The sequence below is a fragment of the Bombus affinis genome, chromosome 7 (assembly GCF_024516045.1).
Source record: "Bombus affinis isolate iyBomAffi1 chromosome 7, iyBomAffi1.2, whole genome shotgun sequence".
NCBI lineage: Eukaryota > Metazoa > Arthropoda > Insecta > Hymenoptera > Apidae > Bombus > Bombus affinis.
Genome location: NC_066350.1, coordinates 2247242 through 2263606, shown reverse-complemented (window position 1 = coordinate 2263606; position 16365 = coordinate 2247242). Strand labels below are relative to the sequence as shown.

The 16365-nt window shown below is 40.7% G+C and overlaps 2 protein-coding genes across 3 annotated transcripts in view; one reads left to right on the top strand and one right to left on the bottom strand.

Annotated features, from left to right (window-relative positions):
• LOC126918395 (chymotrypsin-1-like) overlaps window positions 1-16365 on the bottom strand; it is a 253434-nt gene that overhangs the window by 29042 nt on the left and 208027 nt on the right. The gene's annotated exons all lie outside the window — the stretch shown is intronic.
• LOC126918364 (transcription factor AP-2-epsilon) overlaps window positions 2026-16365 on the top strand; it is a 201292-nt gene continuing 186952 nt past the window's right edge. Inside the window, exons 1-2 of one of the 2 annotated variants that reach the window (XM_050726194.1) lie at window positions 2026-3088; window positions 4753-4944. Coding sequence is in view for 1 of the 2 variants with exons in the window: in XM_050726197.1 (XP_050582154.1) it covers window positions 4909-4944 (36 nt within the window). In the remaining variant the exon portion in view is untranslated. The remainder of the gene's footprint in view (window positions 3089-4752; window positions 4945-16365) is intronic. The other variant, XM_050726197.1, reaches the window with a different exon arrangement.

The window sequence follows — 16365 nt, the reverse complement described above, 5'->3', positions numbered from 1 at the left end:
TAGAGCAACACAACTACGTTCGAGATATCGAACATCTACGGTGCTATGCCAAGCCAGTGACGACTCTACGAAGGTACTCGACTCGATTTGACCCGGTCGACCCACTCGATGTTGCTTGGAGTTCGAGTTCAATCGGTTGGTCTCGTTAATTGCGCAACGCCGATCCGTTGTTTGTCGATCTTGCATTTCTCGCTTCTTTCTCTACGGGCTATTCACGAACCATCGTGGATACCCCGAAGGATCGCATCAGGTTGTTCCTGGGCGCTAATATAACACCGGTGCTTCCTCCTCCTCGATCGAGTCACGATTTAACATAGGCGTGGTGCGCCGCTCTCCGGCAAGAAGATGGACGGTTTGACCTCTTGCGCGAGTTTCGAGTTCGATCAGGGTAACTGGAGGCACGTTGTGACGTGTATCGTGGCTTTTTCACGAAGGTAATCACTTTTCTATGGGATTTTAAAACACAAAAACGCTACGAGTAACGGTTAATATATCTTCTGTGGTTTGGTTTATTATTGATCGCAATGACTGATTGTTTGCCTTATTCGCAATGTCTTCCCGGATGTTATGCTACTTTCTCCGATCGAAAACGTTGCTGGTAACGCTGGAATTCATAACATGTTGAGCAGAAATCGATTTACCATTACCATTGTAAAAATCGCAGAGAATCGATTTCTTACGAGTTTGTAGAGAAAGGAACCACTATCCGGGAGATCCGATGAACTCAAGATTCATGGTATTCGTGACAAGGGCTAGAGAAAGAAGAATGCAACGGGAGCGTACATAGAACGGCAGAAAGCCAGAAGTAGATACAGGGTAAAAAGACAAGGAATGAAGAAAATGAGAACAGAAACAGCGACGGTGTGAAGACCTGCCGAAATCTCCAGAGGGAAAAACAGAAGCCTCGTCTTGACGTGTTCTTCTTCACTTCACTCCTCCCCGCTCTGCCGCTTTTACTCCTTCAGTTTGCACCCTTCCCTTGATCTTTCTCTCATTCTAGAACCGGGGGTAAAAGCATGTAGTGGGATGGGCAGTAGAGGTAGCGACAGCAGGGCTGTACGAAGAAAGGGGCTGTAGCGTGGTAGTCCCAGTTCGCTGGGGACAGGATGGTGGGGTGATACGAAGTCGGGCTACGTACAGTAGTAGCGTAGTAGTCGCTCGTCAGGAGGGATGATTGTAGAAGAGGAAGGGGCATCGATCGGTCATGCGCAGACGATGCTAAGCATTCGTCGTCCTTTTCGTATTACGCCGTACAAATGTATTGGCGTCATACAGTCATACAGTTCGTTCTAGGATTAGAGGTGCGGAGGGTGTGGTGTGCGGAAACCAGCCCTCTGTCCTCGTCACGCACACGCATACACGCACGCATCGTCTATGCGACAACCAGGAATACGCGTCGATCGCGTCTTCGATCTTGTACGTTCGTTGTATTTTGGATCTCTTTCACCTCCTCCCTTTTCTTTTTTCACTGTTAATTCATATGCGAATACATATCGGTAGACATCCTAATTTCAACACCACTCGAATATTATAGCGCATTTTTTTAAGTTTCTGCTTCTAAATATGGTCTTGTTTCGTAAAAGTCTCTGCTGTGGTATTTTAATATATAATTTGAATACAGTGACACGAGTTTATCGACCAATGTAAATACAGGAAGAGAAAATTGTGAAATCGAGAGCAGAGAAGAGGATACGCGATCGGTAGGTCGGTTGACGAAGCTCGGCGCGTTAAACGAAGCGCGCTCATATAGGTTATATCGCGCAATCATGTAGGTTAGGTTAGGCTATCCCCGCCGGCAGCTGCGTACAGTAGGGAGGCCGCGCAGGGTCCGTCATGTGACTGGAGGCGGAGGCACCACACCCCCGTGGGGTGCAACGAGTAGGGGAAGGTTGGTGGTGGACGCGCCGCAGGTGCGGGCGGGCGGGCTGACGAAGCGAAAGGGAGGATGAGGAGGTAGGGAGCGTGGTTTACTAAGGGTGGCTGTCGAGAGGAGTTGGGGGGCGCCGCGGCGCCTCTCTTGCCTCAAGCGCAGTGCGACGTCGCGACGCGCCACGTGCGGTGGCAACACACACCGGGGGAGGTACAACGTACAAAAGTCACTTTCTTCCTTCCTGTCGTGTATCGTCGCGCTCGTCGTCGTTTCCATCCTCGTTCTCGTCCACGCGTCTTTATATCGCGGCACACGGGCCACTGTCTTCTATTAGTATCCACAAAATTTCGTGTTCTCCTACTGCCAACTGGTATCGTAGTGTCTGTCGATTATACGAGCCATCGTCTAAGTAGTCACAGCGAGGGTGTGAGAGCGACGAAGAGAAATAAAGAGAGAGTGAGAAAGGAAGGTAGAGGGAGAACGGAAAGAAGGAGCGAGAAAGAGAGGGAAGGAGAGAGGCACGAGTCGAAGGACGAAACAATATCGCACAAGAAAAGGCGAAAGGTAGGGAGGGGGGAGGCGAGTAAAAGAGAGGGCAAGAAGGGGATCGAGAAGTCGATGAGAAAGAGAGGAAGACGCGGGTTGCATTTCGAATTAGCCCTTGCTAATCTAGCCGAGGATTAGGTTACCGGGCCTTGGTCGTGTATGTGAGTAAGCGTGCGCGAGTGCGTATATTCGAAAACAATAGGGCAACCGAAAAGAAAGAGAGATCGAATTGATTTTCTCGTTAAAAGTTAACCTGAAAACCGTTTACCGTGTCGTCCTTTCGCGAATAGGACAAAAAATCTTTGGAAACGCGACGACGTTTTAGCACCAGCACACACATTACAGTTACGTTTGGAGTCGCGACGCACACGCTTTCCTTGTGTTTCGCGAGACGTGGACACGGTGGATCCTCGCGGAGCTACTGACACGAGTGAGAGGAGTTGTAATTTTGTAATCTTGTTTACGCGATTCTAAGCGCGAATCAAACCACGTATCGAGTGTTTTTCTTCGAACGACCCCTCGTGACGTGTGGCGTTACTCCGTTTTCGCGCTCAAAAAACGTCTGGAACTAACGACGCTGTGTCGCTGTGATTTCAATCGTATGGTCGTCTGGGCCTAATTCTGGTGTGTTTCGGCGTGAACAATCTGTTAATTTATTCCAAGAAACTTGTGGTGAGTACGTGAGAAGTTTCTATTCTGTTTTACTGCTTTTCGTGATTTCTTTCTCCGGTTACGTGACATTTAAGGTTATCTGCCAATGAGTATAGGTTACGTAAGCTTGTTCCGTTTTCAATGAAAGAAGACCCGATGCTGTTTTTGTGTAATTGATCGATATATCGAGGAGTTCTAAATCAATTTCGTGACTCACTCCAGTTTGTTCTTAAAAACTCTATAATCTAGACTCAATAATAAAGATATTTATTTACATAATTTTTATGTCGTTCGTATCAAGCCCTCGTTAAATTCCTGATTTATCATTCCAAGGTACTTAATATGGAAACGTCATGTTAAAAAGTGAAATTTACATAATTCGTACTTTCAAGTGCTGATTACGCCCAATTATAATCGTAATATCTACACGATAAGTACCATTAAACTATTGACGACCATGAGCATGTATTAATCGAATCATTACCTGGAATATAGCGATATAATAAATAATTTAAATAACGAAATTACGTATTTTTTGTCGAATAGCAGAGCAATATCGACTTACGAAATCACCGTGTACCGGGATAACTCGAGTTATCTTTTCGTTTCGTGAAAGTGTTTACAATTAAAAAGTGGTCGTGCCACCTCGGGGAGCCGTATTTAACTTTGCTTAACTAAGTTCTCTATCCGTTGACGGAGCGCCCGGGGGATTTGAAACGACGACAGTATAATTCACATTTTTTCGAACAACTTTCAGTTTTCTTCTTGTCCGTGCCTTCGTATTTATCTTAATCGCTCGTTTCTGAATTCGGCTTCTATTCAGGCTGTTTATATGTTTTCTCTTACATTCCACCAAACTCTCTACTATCTTCATACGCTTGTATTGTTCTTTAATTTTTTCGAATACTTGTTTCGGTAGATTTGTTGTAAAATTCGAGAAATCATGCTTTATTGTAAGCGCGGATTATAACGCTCGAGCTTTTAGCATTGTTACCGTATAGAAATAAATGCATACATATCGTTATTAACACATTCGGAGTTGTTACATATAATCGTCCTCGTTCATTTCAGCGAATTTCATTTTATTTCAAAACATGTTAAGTGTATAGTAAAGAACCACTTCCGCATAAACATTGCATTGCTCGGTTAAAATTAGCGATATTTCCATTAGTTTGAATTGTTTGCCATAAAAATTTATTTTCGTTGAAGTAAATATTACCTAAATTTAATCTATTAGGTTTATCTGAAATTGAATGCTTTCAATCGTAGAATGCTTACATATACGAATTGTTTGTGTTTGTTCATTTGTTTCTGTATAAATGAAATTTCTTTTATTGTCTTTTGAAATATAGCATAGTAATGAAGGAATGAAAACAAGAACGAAAATCGTAGTAATAATACAATATGGCGCAATAGAAGAAATATGAAACGAATGGATAATGATGTAAACGGCCACGTAAGCAATTAGTTGTATTTTAAGCTTTAAAAATAGAATCAGTGTAATTAATTATTTTGGCATATGTATAGGTATGTTTCCTTCTTTTTAGTACCTATTCTACACCGTAGTTCTCACAATGTTATTATAATATGCAAATCCATAAAAATCTCTTTTCTACCTTTTTTCTATTAATCGATCCTGTGTTTCCAATTGTATATGGTAAAATTCTTATCAAATATGTTTGCAGGACATTTTTCACGTTGTGGAAGCCACCGACGGAAGATGCCGCCTACCAATCAGCTCGGGACGTGAGTGAGAACTTTCATATTGACGAAGTGCCAACTGGCAACGGGTTCTGAGGATCTACAATATTTTCTCAATCACGGAGGACACTAACAACAATATGTCTTATCTCGCTCTGGACTCCAATGCCTGGCAGGTAAGTGTCAATTTCAATTTTTACTTGCGTTTTCATCAAACCGCAAGCTACAACAGAAGTAATAGAACGGTCAAAAATCTATTGTTACATTCTTACAAAACAAATTGATAATTCTTGTACACATAAAGTACCATGCACTAGTTGCTAAAGTATATTGCCATTCGTATCTTTTTAGATTCTATTTTGCAGATAATAGAATAATTTCTACCAAAGATTGTTATAATACCCATTCATGGAAAAGTGTAACTACTGGTAATTGTTCCCACGATCGTTTTGTTATTACTGGCACAGTCTGTACAATGTTCTTCCTACAATGGAGAATAGTCGAACGATTCGAGTGGCTCAATTAATTCGGCTTTTTCGACACGCGTTAACTGTGCAAAAGTTAAGAGAAATGCTTGACGAACTGTGGCGTATAAAAGTCGGTTGGGATTATATGTAAATGCAATTACATCGTGTAAATACGTAGTTGTATGACGAACAGAGGTAACGCGCGAAGCTGTGTCGCTTAATTCGTGGAAAGTGCAATAATTTAGATGGTAAATATTTGTTGACGAATAGATTGCTTTTATGGGTGCCGCGTTGTGCACGCGATGAATTTGCGTTGTTCATTTTGCGTTGTTAGAAATCACTGGTGTGTTGAAAATGCTAGTATAAAATGTCTAGTACGCGGACGCGTTTCGCAAGTAATATTCAGTTTCTGTTCGCTGCAATTGAGATCGAATATTAAATAGCTCAGATAAGGGCGCTAAATGGGTCTTGTATAATATGTATACTATTGTTGCGCGATAAAATTTGATGGAACCTGTAATATACATAATTTTCTCAAACAATGTGATTATGTTATAACGGATGATCAGCTATTCAATGAACTGAAATAGGAGTAGCTTTTAGTCCGGAATTATCTGTCAATATTACTCTCTCTATATATATCCGTCTTTTTAATTACTCAAGCTTTATTTGAAGTTTTTCTGTTAATATTTGTGCACCGTATAAATGTATATATCGCGTGATAAATATGCTGAACAACACAACAGATATACCATAAGTAAAACAGGACCAATATTAGACACACAAACCAAACGTATGCAAAAGAAAAAAACACCTATTTGCTACAATTTAAATTTTTATTTATGAGCTTCCTGCGATCCACAGGTTTTTTGATAAAAAATTTCGTGTTTCACGAGAAGGGGCAAACCACCTCCTTGCTTAGACTACTTAGTAGTTTATATTCTGTTAATTTTCAATTCGTAAGATTAAATAAAATCCCGTAAAATTCGTTTAATTAAATCTAGCACTTGATTTCTCCGAAATGCAGACGGAATTCACTTTCTGTAAAAGAACGCCACTTGAATAGATATCCGACTCTGAACAGGATTTTTAAGATCGTCGGTCGCGTGCCCCGATTTCGAGCTATTACCATAAAAGAGAACTCGTGGATCGTGTTGAACGCTCAGTCGGACGAAACGAGCCGGTGCAGCCTGTTACCTCGGGCATTCCTAATAAACGTCGCAGATCACCGGGGACAGATCAATCTTCTTCCGTGATCGCGCGACGATCACCGAGGTTCCTCCCCATTCATAAAGCAGCCAACCAGGCGACAGATACGGATCGAGCCGCGGCAACTCGGCTCCCTTTTCGCCGGTTAATTCTCCGCTGTAGTTGCAGTCATTATCGAGGCAAATTAGCGACGCTCGATTCGCGTCCCGACATTCTGTATGCGATGTGGGGAACGAGTTTGCGCGATTACGCCCGTTGAAAAACGATGCCGTGTGCAGAGATGAGCGTAAATTAGGCAATGTTCAACCAGCGATTGTCGAGCTTAGGTTTATCTTAGATCTGTTGTTTCATGAGATTAAGAGTAACGTTTTTTTAATTTTGTCACATTGTTAAATTGGATATTTGCTTTAGAGAGTAAGTTGGATCGAAGCAGCTTCTTAGCTGTTATGCGTGACAATGACAGATTTCTACTATGAAATTTAATTATTTTAATTACAAAGTCCATTGTTGACATTTTCTTATATGAGGACTAATGGGTATTAAGATACATTTTATAATTTAAGGTAAATGTTCTTTGGTGTAATTTTGAAGGTAAATTAGTCAATTATAATGGTGAACGCTTAAAAACAATTAACCCTGTGAAGAAAGTTACCAACATAAGCAGTTTCGGAGTAAATCAGCTGCTATCGAATCAGAGATGGTCATGAAAAATTAATCGTACACATCAGACTTTCGTTTAGAAGAAATTTCTCTCGAAGGTAAAAAGTTAATAGGATTGCAGGGAAACCTAAAAAAGGTCATTCGTGTGGTGAAAAACATCGGTAATCGTCGAAACATATTCGACACAGTATGGCGGGTATCAAGATTCCCCTTCGGTAGTCACGGAAATCACATAGCGACGGCAGGAAATGTAAGGCCTTAACCATAGCGGATAACGGAAACACGTTTAGGCAGACTCAATCCATATCGAATTATATTGTTAGAGAACTTCACTAGCTTTACCTAGCTTGCCTAAAAGACGGTAGTTTTGGCATCGTAGCCGCCTCTTCCGGTCCGGAGAATACACAGTTAGAATTCATTTTTCAACGTTTAGCCAGGTTCTATTTTCGTAAACATAACGCTCGAATTATCATTTTAATATTAAAGATTCTGTAGTTTGCGATTCTTATTATATCTACATCTCAGATGTTTGAAATCTCTACTCTTTATTTCAATCGATTTCGTGATAAATTACTTACTACATCTTACTACATCTTACTACAAAAAGAGAATTATATCGCGTAATACGTTTAACGAGATATTGCGTTTAATGAATAATTCTGTATTAATAAATTCCAAGCAGCATATTGAACACAATATATGTAATTAGTAATTGATAACTCTTTTCTCTTAAATATGAATTTTTGAAACAAATGTCGTTGCATTTTGTATTTACTTGCAAGTAGAGCCCAATCTTCAAAATGAGTAAAACAGCGTGTCAAAAACAAGATAAAAATATAGAAAAAAGAAGAAAGAACCGAAAGAGAGGGTAGCATAGTATTTACACATTTTCCAATAAAGTATGATGCGTACGCGTGGCAAAGGCAAGCGTCGGCTTGTGTCTTTGCTTGAAATAACAGGGGGTGCATCGAACGTGGAATTAATACTTCGGTCCCACGTGTTGGATTTGTTACTCTTTCTCTCTTACTTTCACCTTTATCGCGTTTTATCTTTGTCCCCGTTTGTTTGTCCATCCGTCCTCTGCGATTTCCACCAATCTTCCCTGATCGAACCGGCGTAAAGGATAGGGAAACCACCAAAGCAAGCAGTATGTCCACTGAACAACATACGAGCAATATTTCATATAGGTGGCCGGGCGCGTGTGCACGCACGTGCATTCGTACACGCACGTGCTTTCTCTCGGAATCAGATGAGTTAAGAGGCTGAAGCGCGGTTTCGTGTCCCCCGCATATTTGTCTTCGCTATCCACTCGACTTTCGCGCTCGTGTTCGCGCGTTAAACCGACGACTTGTGTCGTAGGGAACAGAGTGCGTTCTTCGGCTTCGATTAAATGAACAATGTCCGGACGAATTTTACGATTTCCCTCCAATCCTTTTGATGGCGTGACAGGTACGACATAAATTGTCCCTCGTATTGTAAAAAGTCATGTAACTAGCATCTTCGTTTTAGTCATTCGATGCCTTGTCTCTGTCGCAACGAATATTAAAACATTTATTGATTGATTTTTAACTTTTAAATATTGCCCAATAATTTTTCCAATTTTTAAACTGTTGGTAAACTATTTTAGTAACGAATAAATTATATTATAAATATATATTATCTCCGATATATTATCGTTTACAAAATTTAAAAAATAAATAGGTTATTAGTTCGCCAACTGACAGTATTTGTAAAATTTTCTGTGAACTGCGTTAGCTCCGACATTATAGCGTTATGGAATATAAGATCCAGCACCTGTTAAACAGCATTATCCGAGATGTATAAAGATAAATCTGTTCGTTTGTCAGATTGTCCGAAAACGATATCAATTAATTCAGTATGATCGATATCTCTTTTACTTGAATTTGAACTCGCAGAAAAGTAAAGTTGTTTGCTTAACACTATCTCGATGTAAGCAATTGCCTCGCAGATTGGTCGCTCGATTACTCCGATTATTTGTCTCTTCATCTTAGCCTAATGCGTGATTCACTGTTTTGCATGGTGAACGAGACAGGAACAGTTGGTGGCTACATCAAAAACTCGGCGCACTTCAAAGTTGCTCGATCTATGGAGCAGCTCACGAGGTACAGGAAAAGAGAGGGTTGAAGGTGGGGGTTGGATGGCTCGTTTGCGCGGCGAGCGACGTAATGGAGGGTAAGAAAGAAAAGGAAGGGTGAACGAAAAATAAATGATACCCGAATTAGCGTAATCGTATGATGGTTTCACGAGGGAGATTCTCGCGCACCGAACGGATATCACGAGGGACGAGAAATTGAATTTCGATTTCATTCCGCCGTTTGACGTTTACCGCTGCGCGGCCTCGAAGATTTGCAGATTGTACAGCTGCCAAAACTTTTGGAAGGAATTTTTGATGTCTAAAAAAATCCATTCAGATATGTATGTCATTTTGAACGTGGAATAATATGTTGATAATGTTTAACTAAATAACATCGAAGCATAGATATTATATTTTTCCTCATTATCGATGTTTTATTGCTATGTTTTACACAATAAGATATATAGATTACAGAAACTTATGCTTAAACTGAATGCCTTAGAACGATCGATGCAACTGTGTAGACCTGTCAGAGATCTACTGGAATAGAATTTGTTCAATCATTGTTTATTCTGCATGAACGCAACACGAAAGGAGAAACAGGGAGTCAGAAAGAGAAAGAGAGAGGGGAGAGAGAGAGAGAGAAAGAGATAGAGAAAGAGAGAGAGAGAGAGAGAGGCAGGCAGGCATGTAGTGTAAACTAAGCTCGCTTTGTTAGCGTTCAAACTTCGATGTAGAACGGAACCGGAATTCTCTAAAACGGCTGATGTTCAGTAATTACAGCTCCACGGGCGAGTCACGTACGCAGCATGCCGCACGCAAAGGGTTGAATAAAAGATGATGAGCTGATGTTGGCCGAGCCACGGCGATGCCAAACATCCGTGATACCCCTTGGAAACGTTGGTTAACCCAGTGACAATGCGGAGAACGAGGTCCATTGTCACCCCCATCGGGTACAAAGGGCTGTGGCACTTTGTTCATGCGCGCTTATGTACACCGAGCATGTTACGAGACACATTCCTGTATAATGCAGAAGGCAAATTCAGTTGCACGCGTTTCACGGTGTACTGCAATTCTTCCGTCAGAGATAACTTTCATGACTTTTCGAGTATGCGCGAGAAACTATTAGAGAAACGAAATGAGCGGAGCGAGTCAGATGAAAATGTGGATCACGGTGAAAAATGATGATAATATAACGCAAATCTCCAAAGGTAAAACGACTCGTAAACTTTCAAACCTTTTGCAAATAAAATAAAACAGAATCACTCGTAAAAGGGTGACTCGAAGATAATCGTTCCTTACTTAGAAATTAAAAAATTGAGAATGGTCTAAGGAATTTAGATGAAAAATGACAGAAGAAAAAAGTCAAAAGGTGTCACATATCTTCCGCAATAATAATTTTTCTAGACTGTTTTCATTTGGCACGGACGTCAAACGCGACGCGCCGTGATCAGTCAAGCGACGTCGGCTTGTGTTTTAGTCTTTAACCCGTTCTGCTTCCAGTAATTAAGACTGGAGCATAAAAAAAGAGAGAGGAAGAGATGAAGGGACAGTGGGGAGAGTGGGCGAAGCGAAAGTAGTCGGGAAGGGATTGAAGAAGGAGAGCAAAAATAGAAGAGTGGGTGGGTAGTAGGTGGCATAGGGTGGTTGGTGGTAAAGGTGGTGCATCGAAGTGAAAGGAGAGAAAAAGGAAGGAGGTGAACGTTGAGGCAGTAAAGGGGAGAAGGGCAGGGTTGGTTGTACGATGACATGCTCCTTTGTTCTGCCCTTTTGCGGAAGACATCGTAGCGAGTAGCATTTGCAAGCACAAAGAGAAATAATGACTAGTCCAGTGTTCAACTAATATTTGCTTCCAACTTTTCCCGAGATTTTTTCTCCGAGAATGCTTCCCTTTGTCATTCGCGAGAGCCGGTAGACACGACGTTGACGATGCTGGCCCGGTTCGGCTTGTCAGAAAAGTGTTCTGACGCTCGTGGAGGAGGATCATCGCGTCGTTGCAGAAAAACTGGACTTAAGATGGCTCGTGCCACAGTCTGTGCTATCATCTTATGTATCACGGAAACAAAAGATTATACTTTTGCTCGGTCCGTTGTTTGGCCCTGTTTCGTTCTATCTTTTTCTTATATACGTATCTAACAGACAGCACGTACTACAATTGACTTTCTCGTTCGCGCTCGCCACCTTGATTTTTTCCTTCTGTTTCTACTTTTCTCCTTTCTTTCTTCCATCTTTCAACTCTTGAGATTAAAGAAACTTTATTCCTCTTCTTCGGTGATTTGTTGCAATCCATTCGTTACTGCTCGCAGCGTTTCTCATTGTTGTGACTGCTAATTTATTTTATCCAGAGTAGCTTTGTGGTGCTTTGTGGATAATTCGAGGGTAAAGAAGAGTTTAAGACGCAGATGATCTGACGGCGTTTTCTAGACGACAATTTCTTTCGTACTTTCTTCTTCGTCGAAGAAAAAAAACTTGAAATATTATTTAAATATTTCCCAGTGGTGAAGCGATCGTAACAGTGAATTTCCGAGGTTTTTCATGGACCACGAGCTCGCGAACTGCACGTCGGTAGAAGGGTGACCATTGAATCTACCCTATATCTAGTTTAGTGATCCTGGTTTTTTGAGGGTGGTAGTTGCTGGTCGCAATGGTGGTGGTGAAATCGAGTTAGCCAAATTAACCATGAAATAGACTCCCTCCGCCCTAGTGTCTGTCTATTTCGTCAGCCGTTCGTGTCGTTCGCATCGTTCCACGACCACTAACCAAAGCTAACCAGTCCCCCAGGGCTTTTTAGGGCCACTGCACGCAAAATTGAAGTATCAGGTCCAAAGAAAATGTAGAAACCGTTCTGCGTGACGTTCTTCGGTATTTTGGATAATCGATACTGATTTCGATGATAGATCGGTACATCTAGAAAAAAATCATTTTTCTTAAACAGAGTGCAAAACATATTAATTAAGTAATAATCAAAGGAAATTATCAAATTTTTACTATTTCCGAATTCTTATTATTTAAACAAGTTCGAGATTCGAGTATATGCGAGGATAATTTTAGCCTAAAGCCTTTGCAAATTGCTCCGCGAAAGGAAAACTGTAACACATGGTGTATAATTAGCAAAATCCTCTGTTTCTAACGTGCATCACTCTTTGCAAGGCCATTGCGTACTTAAGCGTTGGCTATCTTTAATTATTTCTGTAACCGTTAATTAGTTAAATGGCAACTACTTTATGTCGTACGTTCCTCACGAAAAAGAGAAAAGAAAAATTTCTACCCATGCGGTTCAAGAGCCCAAGTGAACATCTCCCTGACTTGATTCATGGGCACGATGATCCCATTGACAAATAAGAAGGACGCGGGTCGGCCTTTTTCTCATTAGCGGCACTTTGAACTAACCCGCCCACGTTATGACAAACTAGATTAATTTTCTGTCCAAAAGGGACCGCCTTCCCGATCGTTTGTTACGAAATTTCGACTGTCAGAAATTGCCGTGACTGGTAATGGTAAAAAACCTTTCGTTTAACCGATCGCGCCGCAAAACACAGTTGATCCTGCGATTTAGAACGATTCGTCGTCAACGTTTTTTTTTTTTTTTACTCTTTTTTGTTCGATGTAACATTTGTACACGATCTCAATCGAGTTTTCGTCGTTGAACGTGATTGTTTCGATTCAACACGGCACGCTGGTTAAAAAACTAACGTAAATTCAACGACAACGTTTCGAGATGACAATTTTCATTCTCGAATTACGTCGCATGTCGAACATTCGTAATCGAGTCGGTTCGTTTCCATCTCTATTCTATTCGATTATAAAGGTCTCGCGCTGAAAGGCGGTTATAAAATAATCGACAACGAATAACATCAGATATCACGTATCGCCAGTGAATTATCTTCGATAAGAAATTTCATCAACATACGGTTTTACGAACGTCCGCGCGTGGACAGTTAATTTTTCGTATTCAATCGGGACCGCGTTTCATAGAACGCATAGCCAATAACAGAAACTGCCGAGCTCGCTCGAAACGAGTCGATTCGAAACGATGTACGTTTAAACGATCCTGTCTCGTGCATTTCAGCCTTCGATACGATACATTCGTGTACTCTCGTTTGTAACATTAATTAACTTTCATCAGCTCTTATCGACGCAATGATATAAGTGCCATGTGGATACAGATAGGCGAGTCTGTAGAATGCAAATAGCACGAATAAGTTCCTATAGCGATAATAAAGTCAGGTCAAGAACGTTGTAAAAATGGGGAGGAGGAGGACGTTTTCATTGTAAAAATCAAGATCCGGTTAAAAATATTCAAAGGTAGGAGCGATGGCCGGAGAGGGGTTTATAACTCACGTCAGGCAGGTAATTAGCCGCTTTTGCCCAGCTGTAATGGACCCGCTAAGGCACTAAGCGAGACCCTTAACTTATTTAAATGAACTGGTAACCCATGTCCATGTCCAACGTGAGCCAGACACGAGGCAATATAGAAAAACCATTTATAAGAGCACTATTCCGGATGCCTAAGACGCTTCTTTTCGTTTTGCTACACTTTGGACTCTGCAGCCATCAGATGATCTATTTTTTCGTGTTGACAGGTACGTAACAACGTGTACGCGCGGAGTTCTCTTTATAGCTTATTTTGCTTTCGATGGATCAGCTTGTGCTTAGGTAATTTTCTTACTTGCGTTAAAATTTTTTTTAACGATTTTTCACTCTCCTATTGTAATATCGCAGAACGATAAGTGATCAGGACAATTTCAATTAAATACCTGTGTTATTTAATCTTCATTTATTCTAGAATCGATTTCCAAATTTATATACGAAAATAGACGCAAGAGATATTGAAAGTATCCGCCTGTCGATATCTCCCGTCTTTAAACCCGAGGAGTGCATTGATTTGTTTTCGATGGAATTTAGGGACATGTCCAAAGGGCGAATATTGATTTTATGTTCGGCTGTAAAAGTGTGATTTGAATTTTGATTGCGGGCTGGGAGAGATCGCGTAACAGGATAGTGCACGCTTTGCCAGACACACAAGAGCCCTCAACGAACGCTTACTCGACTAGAAAATTGAAGGAATACACGTTTTAAAGTACCGAACTCGAAGACCTCCTGACCGATTAGGGTCTTAAAAGGAAAACCTGTGTTTCCTCTGATTTGGAATACACATTTTTCGTCTGCGTAATTAACGAACTATTTTTTCTTTATTTTTTCTTTAGCGAAAAATATTTCTTTGTACATCTGTTACGAAGATATATTTTTTCACCTGTATAAATCACCTATGTATATAACAGTATCTTTCATCATATTAATTATAATAACATTAAATGTGCTAGATCGCTGAACCATTTTTTTTCCTTCGACTGATTTAATATTCAGTAGGTTTTATTTTATGCATTTTTAATATAAAAATGAAAAAGCAGCGACCGTCACGACGTAGGCGTTTTTCTAGCTGAATCATCTTAGTTTGATTACGATCTTCAGCGAGCCATAATTCGATAATGATACGAAGGCACAGATTTTATCGTAAAAGCATGCTAATTTCGCTTTTGTTGTAACCCAAGATGCCTATAATCTGTGGGAACATAAAAATAGAGATTAAAATATCATCATAGATCGTTTTTATTATGAGGACCAGAGCCCTAGTTTTCTTTTGTCAACTCACACTTTGCAACGATACGGCACACGGATTTCTTCGTAATATCTTACGCAATTATCGTTAAACTACAATGGGCGCATTTTTTTATAGAAGCAAGAGTTACCGTATAAAATAATGAAAATTAAAAAAGATAGTAATAACCAAATCTATTTTAGTAGATTAACGATGTATTTGATGTATTTGAACGTAAGTAAAGATCTATATCGCGTAATGCCGATGCTCGAGGATATGCTAACAGAATATTATTTCACTTTATGTTGTCATTCTGGCGGTTGACGTGAGTCGCCATTCGTTACGATACCCAAGGCGTATTTCTGGTGCATCTGCATGCAAAGCTAATGCAAATAAACGCAACGCGTGTCCGAAACATCATTTCGCATAAGGATATCGCGTTTATGATGCGCGAAAGTCTCACAGTGCAATATCGTTAAACAAACTCATATCGCGGTCGAACTGTTAATTAACGTTGCTATCCGAGAAAATTTAACACGTTAGTATCTTTCCATTGAATCGTTTTCGTCTACTTTTTAACAAGTTTTAATATTTCATTATTAACATTATTGTAACAGCGTATTGTTTCTTCTGTAATAAAATCTATATGCTTCATGCTTTCGGTAATATCTTCGATCTAGATCTTCATTTGCATATTAGCCATCTGCAAAACGCCTCGCGAGTTGAGAAACATCGTTGACATTAATTGGTAAAATCGAAAGAAACGAATATATCGTTGCTTCTTAAACGATGTATGTTACGTACCTTTACATACCCTTACATTTACCTTTGTCATAAAAGTTTTTAGATATTACTGGAAATGATTTACAAAGTATAATCCGTTTCTTTTTAGAGATATCATATATTCTTTCTTTACTCGCAAATCTTATCCTCTCGGGTTGTTAAATCTATTAAAAAAGATATTTCACTTAAACCGCTGCGTCGTTCGGAAGTGAAAATCCGCTCTCTCTCTCTCTCTCTCTCTCTCTCTCTCTCTCTCTCTCTCTCTCTCTCTCTCGAGCATACATCAAGTTTGCCCGAGAGGGTCGGCTGAAACGGGCAGACGCAATGTCGTTAAACAAACTCATAACACGGACGAACTAGCTGTTAATGTGATCATTCGCGGTTCGATCGGTGCACACCCATCTAATGATCCTTTCAAACACCTCACCACCCTTAACCATCGGGAGCCCTTACAGTTTTTTCCGTGGCATCGGCAGCGTCCACATTCTCCGTCCCACCGTGACTCGTTCGTCTGTTTTTGGCTCTCTTAATATCTCGTGGCTCCAATTAGTTCTGAACGTCGGACCGTCCGATTGTCCGTCCGTCTATCCTTGTGTCTGTCCATCCATTCCGTCGGTTCGTCCGTCCGTCTGTCCGTGGTGCTGTTTGCACGGTGCGTTGCTACGTTCCTCTCGTTCGTTGCCTCGGCTCGTTCGTATCCCTCAGCTTCATTAAGAAACGGTAATGCGTTTTGTTTTTCTTTTACGCTCTCCTCTACCGAAGGGGAACGAGCTAGGGACTCTTT